At 34.1% G+C, this 27,753-nt stretch overlaps 1 protein-coding gene across 6 annotated transcripts in view; it reads left to right on the forward strand.

Moving 5' to 3' along the window:
* Med (Smad/Smad4 homolog Medea) overlaps positions 1-27,753 on the forward strand; it is a 77,557-nt gene that overhangs the window by 18,455 nt on the left and 31,349 nt on the right. For 4 of the 6 annotated variants that reach the window (XM_089107041.1, XM_089107036.1, XM_089107039.1 and 1 more), the window contains exons 2-6: positions 1,166-1,315; positions 3,881-3,985; positions 11,463-11,637; positions 18,725-18,913; positions 25,067-25,195. In XM_089107041.1, coding sequence (XP_088963167.1) covers positions 1,181-1,315; positions 3,881-3,985; positions 11,463-11,637; positions 18,725-18,913; positions 25,067-25,195 — 733 coding nt within the window. In that variant the 5' untranslated portion in view covers positions 1,166-1,180. The remainder of the gene's footprint in view (positions 1-1,165; positions 1,316-3,880; positions 3,986-11,462; positions 11,638-18,724; positions 18,914-25,066; positions 25,196-27,753) is intronic. The other 2 variants (XM_089107037.1, XM_089107038.1) reach the window with 2 other exon arrangements.

Below are 27,753 nucleotides of genomic sequence, written 5' to 3' on the forward strand. Positions count from 1 at the left end.
CAATAATGCTAGATCAAAACAGTTGGATTCGTAAGCATGATGCTGGTAAAAAAAAAATTATTAAGGATAAGAGAAACAATTAGAAACATTGGTTACTAGAAAAAGTGCATGTAAAAAAACTAGAATAAAAAACAGAACTCAAAACTTGAAACAAAAAAGCTGAAGCTAAAAAGGCATCACAAAGGAGCTAAGAAAGAAAATGGTTATATAAAATGTGGCTGTAATTATTGTAAGAGTATTCCTTCAACTAAAAAAAGAGACGAAGGAGCCCTATTTATCTCAGGAGAAGAATCAAGAACTATTTAGGTGATTGATAGTAAAAGGGATAAAACTCTTTTGGAATCTCTTGGCAACAGCATGGATTGGCGAGTATGTTGGGACTGCCGAGGAGGCTAAGTGGGGAGCAGGGTTTAGTGGTGTTGTGAAAATCATTTGACTTTCAGAACTTTATTTTTTAGAGTTTTGATTATTATTAGCTGTAGTTGCTCCTAACTTACAGTTTGTTTCAGATTCAGGTTCATTTATTTTCCAATCATACATACATAACATACTAAATATGCACATATCTGGCAGAGAGACAAGCTCGTTTTGAACAGATAATACAACTAAAGTAATAAATAAGAAATTACATGGATAATCAATCAAAGAAAGAAGAGAGAGAAAAAAAAATAATAGACATAGTATCAATTACTCACCACGCCACAGTAGACACCCCGTCCGACAATGTACAAAAAATTCATTTTTTTTTTTCACCCAGCAATGGGACAACAAGAGGAAGATGAAGGCCCGAGAAAAATACCTCCCTAAAAACAACAGCAAATTAATCATAAGAAAAAAAAAATAAATTACCACAATAAATGAATAAATAAATAATTTGTGGCCACAAACTGTTTGATATATTTATTCATTGTTTTTTAGGACATCAAAAAAAAAGAAAAAAGAAAGAAATAAAAATAAAGCCTTTGCTTACTTTTGTTTGGATCATGCATGACGGCGTCTGGATTAAGCTCCTCAGCATTCATAAATTTTTCATTATTTTCAGAGACACAGAAGCCTAAATATATTAGTTGAATGAATTAGCAAATCGATTAGTAGATAATAATTTATATTTTTTAGTGTATAATTACTATATAATGTAATAATTTTTCAATTATGCCAATTTTAGGACGTCAAAAATAACATGACAAGTTCAGCTTCCCCTACATCAGCTGATGCATGTTTGAGCATTGTACATAGTTTATTGTGTCACAGGCAAGGTGGAGAATCAGAGCCTTTTTCAAAAAGAGCTATTGAAAGTCTGGTCAAAAAGTTGAAGGTAAGCTAATTCAGTTGAAGGAAAAAAAGTTGAAGGTAAGCTAATTCAGTTGAAGGAAAAAAAGTTGAAGGTAAGCTAATTCAGTTGAAGGAAAAAAAGTTGAAGGTAAGCTAATTCAGTTGAAGGAAAAAAAGTTGAAGGTAAGCTAATTCAGTTGAAGGAAAAAAAGTTGAAGGTAAGCTAATTCAGTTGAAGGAAAAAAAGTTGAAGGTAAGCTAAGCCTATTCAGTTTAACCTATTAGGCATTTGAGGCCTGCTATTTGGCTAATCCATCTCCTAAAATCTTGTGTTGTCTAGCAGAAATAATTTTTTAATGAAGTCAATAACTGAGATAAGGAGCGTTTTAAAGGAGAATGAAACTTCTTTGTAGAGGGTTAAGAGGGAAGGAGGCGAAGGAGGAGCGTCTTCAGCTGTGTTGGCCTTAGGTAGCTTGGTGCTGGAGTAAGTTTTTAGCATAGTAATAGTAGTAAGATCTTAGGGCTACTTTAGTTATGTGAAACACGAAAATCAGAGCAGAATTTCTGTATCTGCTTACTAGATAATTGTTGCACTACCAAAATATATTTCTAAATGCATCAGGAATATCGAAATAAACTTGTAATTACCTGAATTACAGTTTTTTTCTTTTTTTTATATCTGTTGTGTGATAGGCTTTATTATTATTATCTTTATTATTATATAGGCTTTATGTTATTATGGCCCAACTCACAAAACTCAAGTCAAGGCTCAGGTCACAAATGCCTATTGCTCAGTGGTAGAAAAAACATTAATATGCTTTGTGTTGAATGATTGCAATATCAGTAATTGTGCTTATATGATGACACATTTAACAGTTTTCAAGAAGTTTTAAAAACTCTTGGTTTTATGCATGTACTTAAAAAAGAAACTGGTACATTAGATTGATGTTCGATATTTTAGTCAACTGTTTACCCAAAATCCTGATTGGATAAATCATGCTAAAGTCATTCTAGAACCCCAACAATAATTTATCATCCCTTTTTAAATAATATGATAGTTAACATATTACCAGAAGTTTTATTTTTACCTGTGATTTTTATTCATTTGTAAATTTTCTGTAGTACCATTCATGTCAGTAAATGAGAGAGAAAGATTTTTTTTAATGTTTCTGTGTATGAATACTTTCACCTATACGTATAGGATACAAGTACTGTCTTTTATATGATAGTTAAAGGCTTTTGGCTCTGAGATTTGATATTCTCCAGTAAGGAGGTTTTTAAGCTTTTATAGTAGAGATGCGGGAGGGGAGGGGGGGGGGTATTTCTCTTGGGTTTGAGTTCTACTCGGTTTAACTTGCCATGACCACCCTCAGTCCAATAAGAACACTAACTCTTTGTCCTTGACTATAACATTTGGTGTGTAGTAGTGGTTAGAATGGAACAATTGATAAGTTGGTAATTTTTTTCCTCTTTCTTTCTTTTTAGTTTTCTCTTTTGATTGTTTTAGGTTCTTTATCAGTTCGGCTTTGGAACAGTTCATTTTGAAGCTTGTTGCAATTATTATATGTTACACGTGTTGCAGTTCTTGTTTTAAGTTGATTAATCAAAAAAAACTTTTTGCACAAAATAAGTTTTTCAAAAAAAGTAAAGAACTCCATTAAACCAAAAATAAACAAAAATAGAATTAAATAATCTACCAAGCATACAACTACCACAAAATGGTATTAATAAATAAATTAAACCCAAAACAAACAGAAATTAAAATGAGTCAAACTCAAAACGAGCAAAAAATAATCTGAGTAGGGTTCTAAACCCTATGCTTTCTAAAAGTCAAAATACAATTTGTACTTTACTGAAAAGAAATCAAATGAATTTCCTGAAAAAATGTGCATTTTCAGTTTAACATGAACATGTTAATATTTACTCCTTAGAATCTTAATTCATCTTTTTTTCTTAAAGATATAAGTGAAAAAATTTAAAATAGTTTTTTTCAGTAAAGTACAAATTACATGCTGGCTTTTACAAAGCATAGGGTTTAGAACCCTACTCAGATTAACATGAGTAGGGCTCAAAATCCCTATGCATTCCCAAGGCCAGAACCAAATTTGCACTTTACTGACAAAAATACAAATGAATGTGCATTGTTAGCTTAATATACATATACTAATATTTAGTTATCAAAATGTTAATATTATTTGATTTATTAAAGTTATAAAAGTAAAAAAATTTATATTTTTTTCGTAAAGCGCAAATTATATTCTAAAAAGGGCACAACCCACTCCGATTTTCAATCGAATGAGCCCTTTTCGAAGTTTCTATGGTAACTCTTTCGATACGAAGTGCCCTGGTCTAAAACCAAAAAAAAATAAAAATATATATACATTGTGCCAACATCGTTCTTTACTTACGTAGCGCTTCTATTTTTGCAACTTTGATGATTTTACTTGTTTTTTTGTTTGCAATTAAAATACCAAAAAGGTATATGTCAATGAAAATACAAAACATGTTCTTTAGAATCTGGGGGGGGGGGCAGAAATTTAACACATCCCCCCAACTGATGCACCCAAGCTATTTTATTATTTTCAGTTTGTTAATCTGTTTTTTTCAGGAAAAACGAGATGAGCTGGACAGCCTAATAACAGCCATTACGACGAATGGTGCACACCCAAGCAAATGTGTGACGATTCAACGGACACTAGATGGAAGGCTCCAAGTATGTATTAGGCTCCTCTATTGCCATAATCAACACTGTTAGGACAGATACTGTTGTTTTTTTTTGTTACAACGAATATGGTCTAGGCTTAAATTTTTGGAAATATGTACCTGGCAGATTATTTGTAATTTAACTACGTCTATGGTGGAGGGGGGCGGGGACTCTTTTCACATTCACAAAAGAAGAAATGTAGTATTTTTCTGCGAAGGATAGTCACTGATACATGCTATTTTTTTCCTAGAGGTGATTGTATCAAACAAATTTTCCTAAGATGTTGAAAGAGCGCTTGTTCCAAGTGGAAAATTAAGGTTATAGTGCTCTTCTTGCATAGAAAAGAGAAAGTGCCAAATTTCAGGCCGAATGGTACAAAATATTGGCGAGAGACAATTCCCCTGATATTATTTATTTCTTAATTTTTTCCCTAAGGGGTAATCATGTCAAAAATGTCTTTGTAGAATATTGCATGATGGCTTAATCCCAAGGGAAGTCTAATATAATTGCCCTTTTTCTTACTAAAAAAAAGATCATGTAACATTGGTTCAAATAGAAGCAAATGTTGTCAAAGGAAAATTATTAAGTAGCTATTGGGCTTTAAGTTGTCAAAAAGCCTGTATATAGCCCCCCCCTCTCATCTGCAGGCATGCGTTCATTCCATGTTGTAGAATTCCTTCTAGTGATTCCGATAGGATTCAGTTATTTTCTTAGTGATTCATTTGTACACATTGCCATGCAATTTTGTGATCGTGCCTAAATATGTATTTTGTATTTTAAGACCCCTTCTAGTGATTCCGATAGGATTCAGTTATTTTCTTAGTGATTCATTCGTACATATTGCCATGCAATTTCGTGATCGTGCCTAAATATGTATTTTGTATTTTAAGACCCCTTATAGGGATTCAGTTGGGGACCTTAGTAAGGACTATGAAAAATAAGCAAAGTTGAAAAAGAATAAATAAACACTAAATCCATAAATAATACATAAATATTGTTAAAAAAACAAGACATTAACTGCGAAAAACAAAGCCAGCAAGATTTGGCTTACAGATACTATGAGAGGAAATCAGATATTTCTGAAGCCTTCGGCAACCGCTGAAATATCTTACCGCTGAATTATCGCTGAAATCAACCGCTGAATATACAAATTAAAAATAACTAGAAGACCAATTACTCAATGAATTTCGTACTAAAACAAGTTTCTTGTCCAAGCAAAGTTTCTAAAGACATAATACGCCCAAGTACCACTCACGCTTCTCAGAGCTGCAGGGGTGGATAAATAATTAATTTTTTGGGAGGGGGTAAGCCCAACGAAACTTGGGCTTACCCATATATTCTCTGAGGCCAACCTGACTCTTATACATGATAATGGTAATAAGCTTACCTAAACTATGGATGTCAGGTATTGTGTTATCTTGGAACGATAATTTCGACAGGACCTGTGCCTGTCATCATCAGGTTCAAATTCAAGACTCTTGCCAGAATATAAAATCACTAAATAAAATAAAACTAAAATCACTGAAAAACACTAATAATAAGTCGAACCCGGAATTATTGTTGTAATATGGCCCGGATTTTGTAGAGGCGTTCATGGCCGCTATCCTAGTAGATCTCAAAAAGGTTGGGTCTATAGAAGTAGGGTGGTTTTTTGCCAGTTTTTAGCCCATGGGTAATGGGTTCCCAAATTTTGCTGATACGGAACTCTCCATTGTCTTTATTGATGGCTGGTTTGTTTTTAGCAATTTCCAGAGCTTCTCTGATTTTCTGCTTTAAGAGTTGTGGAACAATAGCAATAAGTTGATCCTGGTAAAACTCAATAGAGTGAGAAGGGTTTTCAAAAATATGATTCCTTGCAGTTGTGGTGATACCTATATAGGTCGTACCATGAGATATCTACATCACCGATTAAAAGAACATGCTGATTCCATTGATGCCTGCCTTAAAAAGACAAAGCTTAAGGAGGAAGATTGTTTTTCTGCACTGGCCCATCATATTTTTGAAAACCCTTCTCACTATTGAGTTTGACCAGGCTCAACTTATTGCTATTGTTCCACGATGATGATTCAGTTTTCTGATGGCAAGGGGCGGAGGTGGGAAGTTGAAAATGCTTCCTAAGCCCTACTTTCAGCTGTTCATCCACTCCTGAAAGTTTTCATTTTCGAGTTGACACTAAATCACATTTATAAGGTCAACAAAATGGGGTGGTCACCTGAAAACCCTTTTTTAAGCCAAAAGTCAAGCCGAACATCTATTTCTGAAAACTTATTTTTTTCGAGTTCGCAGGAAGTTACTTTTTTGACGGCAAGGGATGCAGATGGGAAGGTGAAAATATTTTCCTAAACTTGTGTTTTTGCATCTATTCCTGAAAGTGTTCATGACAAGTCCATCTTTCCTCTGAATTCACGCCTTGAGTCTTGAGGGCAAAGAGTAGGGGTGAGAAGTTAAAACAAATTTATCAGAGAACTAGTTCTTTGATGCAATTAAAGTATCTTATCAGTGTACGCTTTCGAAGATATATCAAATTGGTTTAACCTTCGTGTGAAAATTGCATTGGCTCCTTCACATGAGGAGGAGCCAATTGGTGGCAATAATCAAGTTCTGGGTCACTTTCATCAGTATAACTAAAGTCAAGGCGGCAATTTATTAATTTTGCTACTCAAAAATTTGAAACTGTCTCAACCCCCCCACCCCCAAAATACGCACAAAATGTGCAATTTAGATTTTCCTCGTCCATGACGATTCAGTGCTAGAGCGCAAAGGGTGGAGATGGTAAGTTAAAAATTCTTTCTCAGAGAATCTCCCCTAATATACGCACAAAATGTGCAATTTAATTTTCCGCGTCTATGACGATTCAATGTTAGAGCGCAAGGGGTGGAGATGGTAAGTTGAAACTACTTTCTGAGAGAACTAGTTTGGTAAAAATTGGAGATGGGAAGTTGAAGGCGGCACTGAAGGGTCTTTATCCTTGCTGTTCATGTTCATGATGTTTGCTGTATACCAAAGTGAAGCCACTATGTTCTAAATATCGTCTTATTTGCCAATTTTTTTTTTAGTTAAATCCTCGAACACACACACAAAAAAATGAATTCACTCTATTGTAAAATTATTAAAATGTTGGAGACGCTTTTTACATTTTAGGCTCGTCGATATTTCTTCTCCCTGTCCTTGAAGCTATTGAAGCCACGAGGTGGTCACAGCTAATATTGATTAAATAGATGGCGATGAATAAATTACAGTAGTGCTTGACTTTCTATTGTTTAATTTTTATTCTGTGCCATCTGTTTTTTTTATTTTTCCTCTGTTGTTTTTCAGATTTCTTTATGCTTTAGTTTGATCAATCTTTTTAGTTTTCGGCGAAGCATAAAAGTACGCTCCAAATCCAGTAATATATGTAGTTTTCCTTAAGGCATAAAATTACAATCTAGTTTCTAGGGTGGGTGGCCACTACCATACTTACTTTTGATAGTTTTGTTGCGCTAAATACTGAGAAAACTCGCAAAGGTAAATTTAATATCTAATTTTTTTTTCTCTCTTTTTTTCTAATGAGGTGGATACACTCTGGTCACTTATTTGTTCAATGGGCCTATTCTTTCTTCACCTTTTTTTTTAATGAATCTTCACTTAAATTTAAGGAATCTATTCAGTTTTCAGTAAAGTGCAAATGACACGAAGTACAAAAACTCAAGACGAAACAGTATTGTCTCTAATAAATTATCATGGGAGGGCGACTGGTTCTGTTTTTTCTTTTGTCTTCTTTTCCTTTTTAAGTATTAGATTGCCTCATTTTAAGCAATACGTCTTAGCTGCAGTAAAGCTCAAAGGATGTTAGCCTTTCGGGAGGGCTCTAGGACTAACAAGCACACACATTTATGGTAATTTTGGTTTTTTAATTTAAGATAAACAGATAAGTAAATATTTACTCTCCTCATAAACAATAAGTAGAACACCAGGAAATTTTTATACAAGACAGTGGAACACAACTTTAAATGAATATTTAGCCCTTATATCAAAGAGCCGTTCCCAGCAAAACAAACGAAGAGAATAAAAAACAGTATCTAAGAAACTTACATTAAAATTCAATCATTTAAACTGAAAAGAGTTTTTTTTTTAAATCTTTTAAAAACAGCCCTAATATCATTACTTCAAGGAAGTTCAACCAGGACTGGTACACCAAGCGGAGTGGACAGAGAACAATTCATTCAAAATATTCACTTAATGCCCTATACACAAAATTAATTAAAAATGATTTAACTAATTATATCAAAAAACCAGTAAATAACTCCACTCAACCTGTTACGAATAGACTATCTAGGCTGGCTGCCAAGAAGGCGAGATTAGCTTTAAAAGCTTGTCTGTAAGTTTTTTTTCTCCATTTGAATGAATTGTTCTCTGTCCATTTCGCTTGGTGTACCAGTCCTGGTTGAACTTCCTTGAAGTAATGATATTAGGGCTGTTTTAAAAAATTAAAAAAAAAAAACTATTTACAGTTTAAATGATTGAATTTTAAGGTAAGTTTCTTTTATATTGTTTTTTTTTCTCTTCGTTTGTTTTGCTGAGGACGGCCCTTGGATAAAGGGTCGAAATATTCATTTAATGTTGCGTTCCACTGTCTTGTATAAAAATTTCCCTGTTGTTCTACTTATTGTTTATGATTGAAAGGCAGTGTGGTCTTCGTCGTTATTTACTCTCTCCTCAAACGGAAATTTTTAGCGAACGAACAAAGAGGGCCAGTTTCTACCTTGAACGTGACTTATTTCACCATACTATCACAAAAAAGTCAAAAGAGTAGAAATTTAAAAAAGGCTTATGCCTCTTATAAATGAGTTACCTGCTGAGTGTGGATTTCATAACAAAATCAAAATTAGAACAAAAAAACAAACTAAAACTAGTTCTTGGATCAATATTAGAGAAATAAACAGGAATGATACGAAGGTTCAATATCTTCTGTTTATTTCTGATGGGATGGCTACTTATTTACTTCTAAGTAAATAACTGCATTTTCCGCCTCACCTGATATCTGAAACACAGCTTTTTCATGGGGTTTCCTCTCACCGTAAGCTCCCCAGACTCACGGCTCCTATGTTCCTTGGGAATTTGTTTACCGTAAGCTCCACAGACTCGGGAGAGGGCTATTTGTTCTATGTCCACTTATTCTGCGTTATCTGTTGTTTTTTTTTATTTATATTTTATTTTTCAGATTGCTTTAATTTAAACAATACTCGTATATTTAGTTTTCTGTAGAACGCAAATAACGCTGCCATTTTTTAGGTGGGGAGGGGATGGCAACGCCACAAATGTTTGCTTATTTCGTTGGTTCTTGGATAGATACTAAGGAAAAACAAAAGACGGATGTGTCAAAGGTTCAATTTCTTTTCTTTTTTTTCTCACTGTACTTATTTTGTGGCTACTATAATCATGTCTTTTCTTTTGAAGACACGAGTCAGTTTCTTTTATTTTCTCACTTAAGGGCCAATTATTTTATAGCTACTTTAATCGTGTCTTCATTTTTGAAGTCACGGTTGGTCTCTTTTCTTATTTTTTTTCTTAGGGTAGGGCCACGTATTTTATGGCTACTTTAGTTATGTCTTCACGATTGAAGACACGATTCAGTTTCTTTTCTCTTTTTTTTCTCTCAATGTGGGGCCACTTATTTTATGGCTACTAGTCAAGTCTTCACTTTTGAAGACACGAGTCAGTTCCTTTTCTTTTCTTTTCTCATTAAAGGGCCGATTATTTCATGGCTACTTCAATCGTTTCTTCATTTTTGAAGTCACGGTTGGGTTTCTTTTTTTTTCTTAGGGTAGGGCCAAATATTTTATGGTTACTTTAGTTATGTCTTCATTTTTGAAGACATGATTCAGTTTCTTTTCTTTTTTTTCCTACTGTAGGGCCAATTAATTTATGGCTTCTTTAGTTGTGTCATCATTTTAGAAGACACTTTTTTCTTCTTCTTTTTTTCTCATGGTAGGGCCACTTATTTTATGGCTGCTTTAGTCGTGTCTTCGTGGTTCAGTTTCTTTTCTTTTTTTTCTCTTGGTAGGGTAACTTATTTTATAGCTACTTTAATCGTGTCTTCATTTTTGAAGTCACGGTTGGGTTTCTTTTCTTTTCTTTTTCTCACTGTAGGGCCAGTTAATTTATGGCTTCTTTAGTAGTGTTCTCATTTTTGAAGACACTATTCAGTTTCTTCTTTTTTTCTCACGGTAGGGCTACTTATTTTATGTTTACTTTAGTCGTGCCTTCATGGTTCAGTTTCTTTTCTTCTTTTTTTTTTCTCTTAGTAGGGTCACTTATTTTATGGCTACTCTAGTCGTGTCTTCAAGGTTCAGTTGTCTTTTCTTTTTTTTTCTTTTGGTAGGGCCACTTATTTTATGGCTACTTTAGTCGTGTCTTCATGGTTCAGTTTCTTTTCTTTTTTTTATATTGGTAGGGTCACTTATTTTATGGCTACTCAAGTCGTGTCTTCAAGGTTCAGTTTCTTTTCTTTTTTTCCTTTTGGTAGGGCCACTTATTTAGTGGCTACTTTAGTCGTGTCTTCATGGTTCAGTTTCTTTTCTTTTTTTTTCTCTTGGTAGGGTCACTTATTTTATGGCTACTCTAGTCGTGTCTTCAAGGCTCAGTTTCTTTTCTTTTTTTCTTTTTTTTTGGTAGGGCCACTTATTTTATGGTTACTTTAGTCGTGCCTTCATGGTTCAATTTCTTTTCTTTTTTTTCTCTCTTGGTAGGGTCACTTATTTTATGGCTACTCTAGTCGTGCCTTCATGGTTCAATTTCTTTTCTTTTTTTTTTCTCTCTTGGTAGGGTCACTTATTTTATGGCTACTCTAGTCGTGTCTTCAAGGTTCAGTTTCTTTTCTTTTTTTTTCTTTTGGTAGGGCCACTTATTTTATGGCTACTTTAGTCGTGTCTTCATGGTTCAGTTTCTTTTCTTTTATTTTTTTTCTCTTGGTAGGGTCACTTATTTTATGGCTACTTTAGTCGTGTATTCATGGTTCAGTTTCTTTTTTTTTCTCTTGGTAGGGTCACTTATTTTATGGCTACTTTAGTCGTGTCTTCATGGTTCAGTTTCTTTTCTCTTTTTTCTCTTGGTAGGGGCACTTATTTTATAGCTACTTTAATCGTGTCTTCATGGCTCAGTTTCTTTTCTTTTTTTTTCTCTTGGAAGGGCCACTTATTTTATGGCTACTTTAGTCGTGTCTTCATAGTTCAGTTCCTTTCCTTTTTTTTTTCTTACTTTAGTCGTGTTTTTAATTCAAGACGAAGTCGCCCGTGCATTGTTCTGGCAGGTCCAGTTTGTATTACCGTTTTTAAGGCTCAAACGGCAAATGAGGGACATTCGAAATGGCTTTTCGTCTATAACAAAGTTGAAATCCGGTGAATGGCAATTGGTTTTAACTCGGCCAAATTCGCCTGAAAATGCCTTAAAGAACACGCAATTTAGTTCAGCCATATGTTCATTATTACTTAATCTTTTCTTTCTTCAGGTTGCTGGTCGGAAGGGTTTCCCTCACGTGATATACGCACGAATATGGCGATGGCCAGATCTACATAAGAATGAACTGAAGCATGTGAAGTACTGCCAGTATGCTTTCGACCTCAAATGCGATTCTGTGTGTGTAAACCCTTACCATTATGAAAGGGTTGTCTCGCCAGGTATAGGTAAGCTTCTAACTTACAGGTCAAAGGTCAAAGAATCATGGACGTTTTTATTTCCCTTCAGGGATTAAATTTAAAACGAGTTCGCACCAAAAATACAATCTAATTTAAAGCGCTGGGCATCGTGTAAATATTTTTCATTCTCGATTTTTATCTCTACGTTTTATAATTATTATTATTTTAATACCCACCAAGAAAAAAAGATGTACTAGTGCATGTTATCTTAAATGGTATGTACCAAGGCCGTATCCAGGGGGGGGGGTGTTACCCGGTTTGAACCCCCCCCCCCTCCCCCCGAAATTTTTGATCGAGTCAAAAATTAGTAGAACCTAGATAAAAATCAGTAAAATTAGTCGAAAACTGAGTCAAAAATTAGTAACCCCCCCCCAAAAAAAAAGTCAAAAATTAGTAACCCCCCCCCTCCGAAAAAAATCCTGGATCCGCCCTCGGTATGTACAAGTGTTTTTTAAGAAAAATTTTGCCCCTATTGTTTGAACACTTTTACCTTTATACCGATCAATGGTTCTCATCGGTTTATCCATGCGTCTGAACGGACCGTAACCATAAGTTTCCCATACTAACTGCGGCTGAGCTTGCAGAGTCACACCACTGATCCCCACTCAAGCCAAAGAATTTTCCACACCATTTGAACCCTCGTTCTAAAGTACATAAGATTGCAATTCTAGCGTTTCATCTACTCAGATAGGGTGGCTCACCAGTCCACAAGTCGACTTTCCAGGGGAACTTGGGATATCTATAGAACATACTTTTTATCTTATATATAGCTTAATATCTAGCCATTGCTAAAGTAAAAGATCATTTGCATAAGCAAGATATGAAACATCTGAAAGTCTAATAAAATATTTTGATCTAATTCCATCTAATATACCAGAAATAAACCATTATTAAAAAGGGAAAAGAAGGCTTGACTATGGACGACATTGTTGAAAACTTTAGAAAGGTCACATATATAAACTGAACTCTATATCGCATAAATATATGACATAAACTTTACAAAAATATATCACATAAACCTTAGAAAGACCTCATATATAAAGTAGTTACCCTTCAACTAGGCTAATCCACATTGTGGGAAAAAGTCACGACATTGTGGAAAACTTTAGAAAGGTCATATATATAAACTGAACTTTATATCGTATAAATATATGACATAAACGTTACAAAAATATATCACATAAACCTTAGAAATGCCTCATATATAAAGTGGTGACCCTTCAACTAGGCTAATCGACATTGTGGAAAACTTTGGAAAGGTCACATATATAAACTGAACTTTATATCGTATAAATATATGACATAAACGTTACAAAAATATATCTCATAAACCTTAGAAATGCCTCATATATAAAGTGGTGACCCTTCAACTAGGCTAATCGACATTGGGGAAAAAGGTCACGACATTGTGGAAAACTTTAGAAAGGTCACATATATAAACTGAACTTTATATCGTATAAATATATGACATAAACGTTACAAAAATATATCACTTAAACCTTAGAAATGCCTCATATATAAAGTGGTGACCCTTCAACTTGGCTAATCGACATTGTGGAAAAGGTCATGACATTGTGGAAAACTTCAGAAAGGTAACTGAACTGAACTTTATATCGTATAAATATATGACATAAACGTTACAAAGATATATCACATAAACCTTAGAAATGCCTCATGTATAAAGTGGTGACCCTTCAACTGGGCTAATCGACATTGTGGAAAAAGGTCACGACATTGTGGAAAATTTTAGAAAGGTCACATATATAAACTGAACTTTATATCGTATAAATATATGACATAAACTTTACAAAAATATATCACATAAACCTTAGAAAGACCTCATATATAAAGTAGTTACGCTTCAACTAGGCTAATCCACATTGTGGGAAAAAGTCACGACATTGTGGAAAACTTTAGAAAGATCATATATATAAACTGAACTTTATATCGTATAAATATATGACATAAACGTTACAAAAATATATCACATAAATCTTAGAAATGCCTCATATATAAAGTGGTGACCCTTCCACTAGGCTAATCGACATTGTGGAAAACTTTGGAAAGGTCACATATATAAACTGAAATTTATATCGTATAAATATATGACATAAACGTTACAAAAATATATCTCATAAACCTTAGAAATGCCTCATATATAAAGTGGTGACCCTTCAACAAGGCTAATCGACATCGGGGAAAAAGGTCACGACATTGTGGAAAGCTTTAGAAAGGTCACATATATAAACTGAACTTTATATCGTATAAATATATGACATAAACGTTACAAAAATATATCACATAAACCTTAGAAATGCCTCATATATAAAGTGGTGACCCTTCAACTTGGCTAATCGACATTGTGAAAAAGGTCATGACATTGTGGAAAACTTCAGAAAGGTAACTGAACTGAACTTTATATCGTATAAATATATGACATAAACGTTACAAAGATATATCACATAAACTTTAGAAATGCCTCATGTATAAAGTGGTGACCCTTCAACTGGGCTAATCGACATTGTGGAAAATGGTCACGACATTGTGGAAAATTTTAGAAAGGTCACATATATAAACTGAACTTTATATCGTATAAATATATGACATAAACGTTACAAAAATATATCACATAAACCTTAGAAATGCCTCATATATAAAGTGGTGACCCTTCAACTAGGCTAATCGACATTGTTGAAAAAGGTCATGACATTGTGGAAAACTTCAGAAAGCTAACTGAACTGAACTTTACATGGTATAAATATATGACATAAACGTTACAAAATATATCACATAAACCTTAGAAATGCCTCATGTATAAAGTGGTGACCCTTCAACTGGGCTAATCGACATTGTGGAAAAAGGTCACGACATTGTGGAAAATTTTAGAAAGGTCACATATATAAACTGAACTTTATATCGTATAAATATATGACATAAACGTTACAAAAATATATCACATAAACCTTAGAAATGCCTCATATATAAAGTGGTGACCCTTCAACTAGGCTAATCGACATTGTTGAAAAAGGTCATGACATTGTGGAAAACTTCAGAAAGGTAACTGAACTGAACTTTATATCGTATAAATATATGACATAAACGTTACAAAGATATATCACATAAACCTTAAAAATGTCTCATATATAAAGTGGTGACCCTTCAACTAGGCTAATCTTAAGAGCGGAAGAAAAAACACGTTGTGCATGCTGGTAAACGATATCAGACTGAAAACCAAATTGATTGGATCCGAAATTTATGTTTTAATTTAAATAGGGAAGTAAAATATATTCAGGGATCTTTTAAACAATCGTTTAATAGTGTACATTACGTTACATTTGTCTTATATGTATTAAGATAATGTGTGGTTTCTTAAAGCAGCAATCGCACGCAGATTTTTCATTTCATACATATATATGTGGGAGTTATTTGCTTAAATATTGGGCGGTTTTCACGACCAGCCTTGTCTTAGCAGCAAAAAAAGGTCCCAGTCGTGGAATATGAATGGAAAGCAAAGCTGTCTTGTAAGACAGTACAGAAAAAATTATACTGGGTAGTCGCGAATACCGAGTGAAAAAAACAAGCTATTTAAAAAACTGACCACGCTTCCATTTGCTGTAATCAATTTGTATAAATCAGTGTTAATAAATGGTCTTGATCGTTATCTTGCAAGATTTTCAAAATGTTATTCGGTTCTTGGCGCAATTTTCTATAATATGAAAAAATTGGTCAAAATTAGAAGATTTGTGAAAGCCATGAGCGCAATAATTTGAATTTACTGCTAAAAACTACGGAGCAGGAGCTCTTTTTAGCAGCGGGCCGGATTCGCTTTTCAAGTCTAGTCGACTCTTGTCTTCTCGTAATTAAAGGTCTGGCAGCTTCCCCCTAGTTGCGAATAAAGGAAATAAACTATGGAAAGCTAAGCTGGTGTCGCTTTCCAGCTCACGAAAAAACATCTTATGTATGTCTGGTAATACGTTTGCTTAGGCATGGAAGTCCAGTGGACACTGTTCGTTCCTTGTCAACCAAAAATCAATCCAACCTTTCATCCCTTAGTTCTATGACTATCTACCTTAGTTTTGCCCTAGGAATGACGTATGTACAGATGATTGATAGACTTAAGTATCAACCAATGAAATAACATCGTTTTTTTACAATCCTAAAAAGGGCTTATGCCAGATTTGCCTCTCACATACTCGGACTATCTGTCTTGGCTTTTTCTACAATTAGCAATGACTTGATGCATGCCCGCAAATACTTGATTTTAACTCAGTTCCGTTGATTTCGAATATCTGTCCATGCGTCATTTCTTGGGGAGAACTAAGGTAGATATTCATAGAACTAAGAGATGAAAGATTTTCCAGTGGGGAAGTGCATCCCCTCATAAGCGGTATCATATTACGGACGTAATTTTCTGTGCTAATTGGCTAAGTTGTGTTCCGTTAAACTATAACCCTGCATAATTAATCAAGTTCGTTCACAATAAGCTAACACATAAATCCATTAAACCATCATAATCATCGTCTTGGATCATCCCAATCGCCGTAAGTAAACTATTTAAAATTTATAAACATGGAATGGAGATTCAAACTGATCAAGCATGAAAGGCTTTTTTTTTCAAGAGAGATATTTATTAAACCAAAAAACAACATCAGTGTTAACAGCCACCCCAAAAAGTAAAAAACTTGTCGGAGGGTGTGGCAAAATACACTAAAAAATAATACAAGACTAAATAAATTATAAAACAACTAATACAAACCGCAAATCCTAATCGACACCATAAACCTTACAAAAAAACAAATTCAAACTTTACTGTTAAAATTATACCCCAAGAGGCCGTAATAAATTATTCAATTGTTTATTTACATTCTAGGAAAAGTCTATAAATTTGTTTTGCAAATTTATTAATTGCTTGTCCAGAAATTCTATTTTGTTGCTTCTAAGCTCAGCTTTTCCATTCCGTAAAAAAGCTTGAGCTAGGTAGAATTCTAAGTAGATCTCGAATCAACTTGGCATTGCCTTTGCTACGAACAAAATTTGCGCCGTAAGATTACATAGCGTAACATAAAGTATTAAGTTATGATATAGTGAAAGCTTTTACGTCCACGGGTTTGAATTTACTTAATTTGGCGTAACGACTGCTAAATGAACCCCTGTTTTTAGGGCATGCGCTTTTTAGGGCATTACCATATTTTTGTCAGTGGTGCAACGTTGAGTCGTGAAAATAAATAAGCCAATCGAACTAGATATATTTGACTGCAGTTTTCGCCCGTAAAGATTCAGACATTAGCTCTCTGTTGATTTGTAAAGATAGCAACATTTTCAAAGAAAAACTATGCTGTTAAGTTTTTTGTTACCATGTGCTTTTAGCTTATTTTTTGGATTTTCTGCCTACGTTTCTTTTCTTTTGTTTCTTTTCATTTTGGTTTTAAAATGGATGTCATTTTGGTTTTCATTTTCATTTTGGTTTTAACTATGCTGTCTTAAGTTTTTTGTTACCACGTGCGTTTAGCTTGTTTTTTTTTTTGGATTTTCTGCCCTCGTTTCTTTTCTTTTGTTTCATCAATAAGTTTTAAAAAAGCCTGAAGTGAATGTGCCTGGGTAAATGATAGGCCTACCTTCAAAATTGTGCATCATGGCTTGAAATTCCCTGTACTAAAGGAGTCGATTTCCGGAGTTTATATAATTTTTATTTGTTCTTGATTTCAAGTAACATAAAAGTGTTTTTGTTTCTTAAAATGTTTTTTGAGTTTAAAATTTTATATTACTACTTGATAATATTATGGCTGGTAAGATCAGAGAATCGCCTTATAAACTAGCCGGTTCAAGGGCATCAATTAAGGGGGGGGCACTAGATACTTTGCCTCCCTCCTTGATTTTAAGAATCCTCCTATATTTTGAAAAGTACACCCCTCCCCCCTACATTTTATGAATTGACAAAACTAAGTCTGTCACAGCCTGTAATTCTTATATACTACATAATGACGTTGCGGTTGGTAAATAATTTTTTTCCTTGAATTTTGAAAGTATTTAAATTTTATTCTAATATTTATCGATATCGTGGCTTGGAAAGAAGCTTAATTAACCTTAATTAGCTTAATTAACCTCTATTAGCTTTTGTTAGCCTTTAAGAATTCAATTAGATAAATTAGCTCAGCCGTTATTTGCTGCCGAATGGTTTAACCTAGCCGAGGGGTTAGCACACTAGACTTGAAATCCTTTGTCCAATGAGAGTGTGGGTTCGAGTCTTGCTGTCGCTGGTTATTTGGTTTGGAACGGGATTAGTGGCATGACTGTAATAAATCTGTCAAAAATTCCTTTGTATAAGTCATGATACAAGAAAGGTCAGTGCAATGTCGTACCCAGAGGGTGGGGGGGGGGGGGTTGAAGCCCCTCCCCTCTTGAAATGTTTGTTTGACTCGTAAAATTTTGTATGTTTTTTTAGTTTTTTTTTTTGTAAGACTTTTCAACATGAATAAATTTTTCATTCATTGAAAAAATTTTCATTCATTGAAAAAACCATCATTGGATGATTTTGCTGAAATGCGTTTTTTGCAGCTAGGTTATAAAAAGCCATGGCTTGCTCTTTCCTGTAGAAGTAGCTGTAGATTGCAACTACAACGGAACTTATGAAGTAAAGAAAAAAGTGAAATGAAAAACATACAACAACGATACCCGTATTGCAAAAGAAATCGAATAAGTACAATAACAAAATGAAAATATTTGGTTCCATCAAGCATCGAAAAATATCTACTGAATTGAAGGTGGCGCACTAAACTTTAGCGCCAGGAAGGCATATTTATTTCTTTTGCAGGCGGTGTTTTTGTAACCAATGACTTCAATCAAGGACGGTTTAATGGACAACTTATAAGAGCGGAAATTAATCAGTTTTTTTTTTATTCCAGGTTTTTTTTTCTGAATTCGCTCTCCCCCCTCCGAAATATCAAGAGTTCTACTATTCTAAAATAATTTTACCGAATTTCTCGTCTAACTTTTTTTGTTTTAGTTCGTCCTCTCCTAAAAAAACAAATTCTTGTTTTGACCTGACGACATCTCTTTTTACCCTGCTTGTTTTCAGATTTGAGTGGCCTCAGCTTACATCCATCGTCAACCTCTCATGAAGACTATTCTGGCTATTATTCGATGGAATCAGAAACCGTGTCTCCATCGACTCCTAGTATGAATAACCAGCTAGTATCTCCCACTCATGCTCCACATTCTTACGGTTTAATACAGTCACAACCCCAGCCTACTCCGATGGCGCAAGGTAAGTTGAATAAGAAATGAGATATAATTTTAATGTAGCTTAATTACTTAAATTAGTTAATTTACACCTCATTTCCTAAAGTAACTTTATCAATCATCTGAATTGTTGGCAGCCCCGCGGGGGCTAGGGAAACTATTACGGCCCTCTACTAAAGAAGATTCCACTATCAACCCCCCCCCCATTGTTCTGGTTCTACTCTACAAGCCAAATAAATGTCAACTAGTGTCGTTACTTGTTTTTTTATGCTTGAATGGTAGCTCTTTCTGCTGAAAAGATGAAGAAAAGAGTAGAATTCCACTTGGTGACCGTGAGCTGGAGTGACTATTTCTTGCCAACCTAATTCCCAGTGGCAGCTGTTCGGGGAAAACCTTCAATTGGCTAAAAGTCTGTTTAGACTATTTGCAATCGTGTCTTAGTTTGATTTCCTAAAAATCAGCAATTATACTCAGTTCATAAAACTTCGCCCTCCCGACCACCCTCTCGGGAAAAAAGGGGGTGGTATATTATTTTTTGTCCGAGATAACCTCCAACCTAAACTCATCCCCACCCCCAACTTATCAGATTATGATGAAATTCTATGGCTGAGCCTTAGACCGAAAGTACTTCCCCGCCCTTTCAGTTTAATTGTAACCGCCGTCTTTTATCATTCCCCTAACTAAAGTATTGACCAGAAACGCAAATTTATCCAACAATTTCTTATAAGTGCTGACTTTGTGTTATCAAAGTATCCGAACGCTGGTATTTGCTTACTTTGCGATGTGAATGACCTGAGGATAGACTCTATCTGCACCTCTCTTAATATTAAACAACTGGTTAAAATATCTACAACAAAAGGTAACACCTTTCTGGATGTTATTTGTTCAAACATGAGTAAGTATTACAACTCCCCGCAAGCACTGCCACCATTAGGAGGCAGTTACCACTATTGTCTTCTTTTTTCTCCCTCTTCAGCCATTGAACATTCCTTTACTACCTCTATTGGGGTTTGCCGTCCCTTCAGTGACACAGACCTTTTTTCTTTTGGATCATGGCTGACCAGTGAAGACCTTTGTAATTCCAATAACCTTGATGACAAAATTTTGATTTTTTACACAAAAAACTAATTTATTCCTACTCATTATGTTTCCCAGGAAAAAAAAAATAAGAAAATGCACCTTACATAAATAATCACATAAAAATATTAATCCGCATAAAAATAAGCTTATTTAACAGGGGTAATTTAGCTGAAGCAAATAAGTTAAGAAAGGAATTAAAAAGTCAAATTAGAAAAGCTGCCCGAGCCTAATATAAAAATAAAATTAAATACTTTCGCCATGATAAACCAAAGAACCTGTACTCTGAAATCAAAAAACTTACCGGCAAGAGTCAAGAACGACTAAATTTTAATATAAATGAACCTCCAAAGACCACAGCTAATGACCTCAATAAGATTCTGGCTTCTATTATTCAGAGTCTCCCACCACTATCTTACGCATTTCCAGATGTTCCTGATCCCTTTTCATTCCCACATATTTCTCCACTTGATGTTATAAAAAAAAAATTGAAAAACTAAAGCGATCAAGCATTTGCCCTTTAGATATTCATGTTCCTCTGATTAAAGCTTTCAGTGATGACCTCTCAAAACCCTTATCCACCCTGTTTAATGGAATTACCGAATCTGGACAGTTCCCTTAATATTGGAAACAAGGCTTTATTACCCCAATCAAAAAGAAAAATGGGAAGCCTGGCTTTGATGGCGCATTCGTCCTATTCCCTTACCTCAATTTTTTCAAAATTGTATGAAAGTTTTCTCGCAGACTGGCTTAAAATGAAAGTCCTCTCCCTCATTGATCTTAGACAGTTTGGTAATCTCAAATCCACGTCAACCTCTCATTACCTGATTCATCTTGTTGATAGCATGGGTAAATTACTTGAAAAACCTAAGACTTTGCTTAATCTGATTTCTATTGATCTTTCAGAAAGATTTCGAATTGATTAACCTCATTTTGATAACAGATAAACTTATAAATGAATTCTAGATTGAAACTTTCCTTGTTAACCTCCTTGCATCTTTTCTCTCTAATAGATCTCAGCATGTTTCATATCTAAATTATTTCTCAAATCATCTATCCATATATAGTGGCAATGCTCTAGGTAATATTCTAGGCCCTCTCTTTTTTTCTCTAAGGATTAACAGTCTTTCAACACTTTAAGACAATAGGTATAAACTATTCAATGACTTGACAGAAAAACATCTTTAGCAACCTAATGGGTATACTCCAGGTCATTACCTGTGAGGCCTTTTCCCTTGAAATGACAGATAACCCTTCTAAATCTGCAACAGTCTCAGGAAGTTTCCTTAAATCCCCTCCCCTTTTCCTTGCTCTTATACCTCCCGAAACCTCTGTCACATCTGTTTAACACCTTGGCGTTACAATTTTTTCCAAATTGATATGGAATGTACAAATAAGTAATATCCTAGAACAAGAAAAATTCTTGCTTTCTCTTCTATAACTTTCAAACAAACTTAGCTGTCTTCATTCACATTTACTGCAGGCATAAATATTTTTCATTTGTCCCAAATTAGAGTGTTCTTGTCCTGTGTGGCACCCTGGCTTCTCAAATGAAGCAACACAAAAAATTGAAAATGTCCAAAAGAGAGCTCTAAGAATTATTTTTAAAGAGGGCAAGATACCATATTTGCATTTGCTAATATTTCAAACCTACAGACCCTCGAGAGACGAAGAAATAATTTGTACCTCCGTTTTGGTAAGTTGGCACTTTTGAACCCCCGTACTGCGAACCTTTTCCCTGAATACCATGTACCTAATAGAAATCGTCCTCCACGAACTGTGTCCCAGCCTATCCCCACCTTATCTCCCATTCTTTGTACTACCTTGTGGTATAAGAAATATTTAATCCCTTTTTTTACTGATATAATAAATTGTGGTTAATTTGTACATAAATTTTGTCTTATATCTTATATAATAAAAAAAAACAGCTCGCTTTTCTTTATACTCTTTTTTTATTCCCTATCCCCTGTTTATTTTGTTTTTTAAACATTTGTTAATATGTATATTATTTATTTTTTCAGTTTTATCAGTTTTATCTTTTTAACTAGTTGCCATTTTGCAGTTTGTTCTATAAATGACATAGGAATCATACAGTATTCCAATATTTAATTATTTATTTATTTTTATTTTTTTGTATCGGATGACAATTTTGTTGTTGTTATAATTTTGTTATGATTTTCTTGCTTGTTTGTTTTTTTATGGACTTCGAAATTCGAATTCGGCCCTTCAAGGCTTGTGATAGTAATTTCTCGATATAAATATCTCTCTCTCTCTCTCTCTCTCTCTCTCTCTCTCTCTCTCTCTCTCTCTCTCTCTCTCTCTCTCTCTCTCTCTCTCTCTTAATAGCTTTCAGTATTATTATCTTATTTCACACAATTATCTATTCTTTTAAGCTCCTTTCAGCAACGAATGAATAGCCTGCGTCTTGACTATTTAAGACCAAAAACGCGAAAATAATGTCGTAAGCATTCATTTGCGTGCTTTTTTAGACTGTATATATAGACTGTAAAGACAAATTGACGCGATTTATGTATTTTGAAAAAGTAGTAGACCTACAAAATAATTTTGTAGTTTGGTTCCTAAAGGTGACCTGACAGAACCGGAGTTAGGTTTTTTCTCAGGGGGGGGGGGGCGCCCAAATTAGAATTTTCCGTCCTCTGCCACATCATCAATACTGTAAATATTACATATTTGCCCATAAATATTGCAATTTCAGCTTGTTTTGCCACCTCCGGGGCACTCGCCCCCTTTACTCCTCCCCCCCCCTAGATCTGGCCCTGCCTGGGTTTTACCGAACCTGCGGTATAAGGGGACCATACAGATGATAAAGTTTTGGTTACAGATATTACGTTTGTCCGATAACCGTCTAGCAAAGGCAGCTCACAATGAGATGTTGAAATCTTCTAAAAAGGCAACAGTGCCAAAACAACATACAGTTCTGCTGGATAATGCTGGCTTTTCGTGGGCATGGAATAAGGGTCAGGGTTCCCATTGTAATCCTGATTATTCCCTTGGTATGTTGGAATCACGCCTTTGGGACCAGGAGATTCAGGTTTGGCTTACGGATGTTGAGAAGACAAGTAACCTTAAGACTTTATTGGCAGATTAAAGTTGTATTTGGAGAGGAGTTTTACTTATGACTGAACCTATCGTGGAGGGTAGACCACTGCGTAGAAGACACTGGGATTCATATGATGACGATGAGTCGGGAGGTAGAAACCCAGGAGGTTGCCTCTTTGACGAGGGCTGGGCTGGTTCAAACCCGTCAAATAGCTCCCCCTCCCTGGATACGGATGAATAGTTTCTCGATTCAGCTGATAGAAAAACCTTAATGAAGGGCTTAGCCTTGTGTGATAGATTAATTAAAAAAAACTTTTTTTACAAAATAAGTTTTTCAAAGAAAAGTAAAGAACTCCATTAAACAAAAAAAGCGCAAAAATAAAATCAAATAATCTACCAAGCGTGAAACTACCACAAATCAGCATCGATAAATAAATGAAACCCAAAACGAACAGAAATTACAATAAATAACCGAGCCAAACTCAAAACGAGCAGAAATTAACATAAGTTGGGCGCAAAACCCCTTTGCCTTCCCAAGGCCAGAACATAATTAGCACTTTATTGGAAAATTGTAAATGTTTTTACTTTTATAACTTTAACAAATCAAATAATATTAACATTCTGATTAATAAATATCAGTATATGTATATTAAACTGACAATGCACATTCATTTGTATTCTAGAGTATCCTGTATCCTGATGATATATTTGTATCCTGAGAGTATCCTAGTCATAGGCAGCAATAAATTTGCTGATTTTTAATTTTATTTTGTTTTATTTTTTTTTTTTTTTTACTTGAAATAATGAAGATATAAAAAATGTTATGTCAAATGCAGATTTTTAGTTATAGCAAGACCTAAGGATAATGCTGTTTTAGGGATAGCCTGAAATGGAACAGTTGTTTGGCCTGAAAGCCGTCTATCCAATGGCAAGAAAATGTTCTCAAACATCAAATTTGAATAATAAAATCTATTTTATTTATTTTTGTTTATAAAAGTTTTTCGTTGTATAATTATTTAGGATTTAAAAATTATTTTTACGAAACCTAAATCATTATTGCCTGTCACTTTTAGGTATTACACTTGGTTGTCTTATTGATGATAGAATGACAGAAACTTCGTATTCTGGGGATTTGCCCTTGTCGAAAATCCTTTATGAAATTAGTTTGTTTTGTGTTATTGCGGCTACAATTCCAAAAGTACTTTTTTTTATAAATATATACAATATATTTTTTAAATATTGTATGAAACTTTCAAAATCATACGAAAAAAATTGAATTATAGAAAGTTTAAAACTTTGTTTTAAGAAATTTTAAATTAAAAAAAATTGAAAAGAAGCCTGCAAGCACTACAAAAAGAAAAATGGGGGTCTTGATGTACGAGATCCCTCTTTTTGAGGAAACTGGTTAAATTAGTTGGTTTGGAAACAAATAAAAATTGTTTGTTTTTTCCTGATATACAATATATTTGAAAACTTCACGTAAAAATTAAAAAAAAAAACGAAAAAAAAGAAAAGGTGAAAAAATTTAAAACTCAATACTGTATTAAGGAATTTTAGACTTAAAGTTAAAAACATATCTTGCAAGCACTAATTATAAGAAAAATTACTATTTGGGGTCTTGAACTGCACGGTGTTGGCCTCAGGCGGCTTGGTGCTGCGGTGAGTTGTTAGTAGTAGTAGTAGTAAAAGAAGTGCACGGTCTTTGGGCAGGAAAAGAAAAGGCTTTGGACTATTCTCTTGATTAGGGCCCTAACCAGAAGGAGAAACACACCTGGAAATGGGGTAGGGATTTCTGATAGTGATTTTAGAAAATGTTTTTGTACAATTATCTAAAATGGTGCTTATAAATCTTCCCATAAGCATGGAATGGAGAAACGAAGTAATGTTTCAACAAGAACCTGGTAGCCTATTTTAAAGAAAGACGCGAGATCGTATTGTTAGATTAAAAAGCGTTCGAATCTGCAAAAGGGCTGGGTGACTTTACTATACACATGTGTTTATTTTTCCATCTTGCATAGATTATAATGCTGACTATTTACAGATATGTTACATTCACCAACAGGGTTGCAACAACCAAATAACTTCACCCTTCCTTCTACGCAGCCTCCTCCATTGCCAACGTTCAATCAAAATCAACAACAACAACAGCAACAGATGACAGTTGCACAAGGTAATTTGGTTTTTAGAGGTACAAATTTGGAAAGTATTGTACCTACCTAAATAATATCTTACATTAAGTGGTAAACTAATATTAATACATATACAAATAATAATAAGAATTTAAAGTAAGGTGAAATATAGAGGGCTTCTATTGTGGTTTGGAGTGGTTCTCGTTTAATGATATCGATTAAAGAAATCTCTCCCTAGAAAGAAGTTTTTCAAAGAAAAGTAAAGAGCCATATTAGACTAAAGACCAGCAGAAATAAAGTCATATGATACTTCAAACTCAACGACACAAATTACTGTTATAGATAAATGAAACCCAAAACGAACAGAAACTAAAATAATTGATCATATTATACATAAATATAACAAATACTAATACAGATGAATAAGTGATTCTTGAAACGAGTAAAAATTAAATTGAATATTCGAGTCAAACTTAAAACGAACAAAAATTCAAACAAACAGAAGTTTGGCTACTGTCTCATTCCCCCTTCCCTAACCGTAAAAGTTCTATAGCCTATTGAATCATTTGCGTTTTATTGAAAATTTATTGCGTTTTATTTGCGTTTTATTTTGACCAAGTCCTTTAGTTTTTCAAAACATCCACAACAAATAAAAAATAAATCATTATAATAACCAATGTAACAGGAAAGAACTAGTGAAAACAAATTGAATATTTAGTATATAGTGGTATTTATTCCTGGAAATATAATCAATTTAAGATTTTAATTCACTATTTTTCAATGGTATAAATGTGAAAAAAAAAATTTTGTTATGAAACATAATATTTAATTTTTATTTTTCAATGTTATATATATAAAAAAAGTTCATAATATATTTTGTTCTCAGTAAAGCACTTATAGGCTTTAAAATTTTTAAGGTTTGGCGAGGGAGAAGGGGGCGGTAGCCAAACTGTTTGTTGTGATTTTTTTTTTCATTTTAAGTTTGACTCGAATATTCAATTCAATTTCTACTCGTTTTAAGATATATTTGTTCATTTACATCACTATCTCTTATACTTGTGTAGGATATGATCATTTATTTTAATGTCTATTAGTTTTGGGTATCATTTATTCTTTAATAGTAATTTCAAATCGTTTTGAGTTTGAGTTTTAATAGGATTTTACTTCAGGTAACCAATCTTCTTTGCCCTAGTAATCAGAAAAGGGTTGACACAGTAAAGTGGCAATTCCATCCCAGGTCACATTTTTACCCCTGGATTCATTAATGAAAGTTTCATTCACCAAAATCTACTACTTTCCAACATAGCAAGAAGCCCCATATAGGATGATGCCTACATGTTTCGTATTCTATGATTCATATGAATGTATATCTTTCCCCTGTTGGATTTCTGTGAGAATTCCTAATCCTATCGCCATATCCATTCCTCATAATTGAGTTACTGAATTCATAGTTTCATAGCCTATTTTTGGAATCTTAATTATTCTGATGTGAATAGACCTTCTAAATTTACTCATTTAGGACATGTGTATTTACCCTTCAGGAAAGATTTCCGTATGTCTATTGTATGTGAAACACTGTCAAACTTGTTAAACGCCCATAATATTTCTTGGTTCCTTTAAATAAACTAATTTGAAATACCGCGAGTATTGAAATTGGAAAACATGAGATACTAAATTTCAGAATTTTCCTGCAATTTGTGTAAACGGTGCTATCCCTGCGAGAGATTTCGAAATTCATTTCAGCTCTGGGTGACTTTAAAGATAGGGTGAAAAGTATTTTTATCCAGTCTAAGTTACGAAAAGAATGATAATAATATCTAGCCTAAGCTGAGTCGAGAAGTCATAATAAGTGTAATTTACGCTGAAAAGTCTTAATATATAATCTAAATTGGATGTTCTAGTGGGGGGGGGGGCAGCTGTCCCATGTCTATGCTTTCTTTTAAATTTCAACAGTTGCATTAGCTATTACAGGAATTTTGAATTGAAAAAATTTGGGTAAGGAAATTAGTCTATTGTTATATTTTTTAAATTACGAAAACGGGAAAGAGAAAGGTATCATATATCGTTCGCCTCTCGCTTCTCTCAAAATTCGCTACCTTTGATCGCCAAAAAAAGCTTTATTTAAAGGACTTATTTCCTTGTTTATATAGTTACACTTGCAAAAATCTTCTTAAACAAATTTAATCAGAAAAATTCACCGGAAGATTTGAAAATTACAACCTCTCCCTCCCTCCCTCGTCTTTTCATAAATTCATTTAAACACCGTTCCCGTTCCCGTACTAGATCCGAACCTGTATGCAACTTTGGTAAGAAAATGTCAGCATGTATATTCTAACTCACCTTTAAGATTTGTTTTGGGGCTCATCCAATGCCCCCCCCCCGGTTCACAGGAAAATTTCGTGAAAGAGCAATAATTTGAATGCTATGCCTGAAAGGTATGATTTTCAGCTATCAGGTCCTCTGGACTTCTCTTTCGCGCCTGTGGTCTTAAGGACGGCCATTATATTTAAATGAACCTCTTCTAAGACGGAAAATCTCCCCTTTCAATCTATATTCCGCCCAAAGGTATCAGATAGATCTGTATCTATATCTGCTGGTA

The sequence above is a fragment of the Artemia sp. Qi Xiang Cuo genome, chromosome 21 (genome assembly GCF_049724085.1).
Source record: "Artemia sp. Qi Xiang Cuo chromosome 21, ASM4972408v1, whole genome shotgun sequence".
Classification (NCBI taxonomy): domain Eukaryota; kingdom Metazoa; phylum Arthropoda; class Branchiopoda; order Anostraca; family Artemiidae; genus Artemia; species Artemia sp. Qi Xiang Cuo.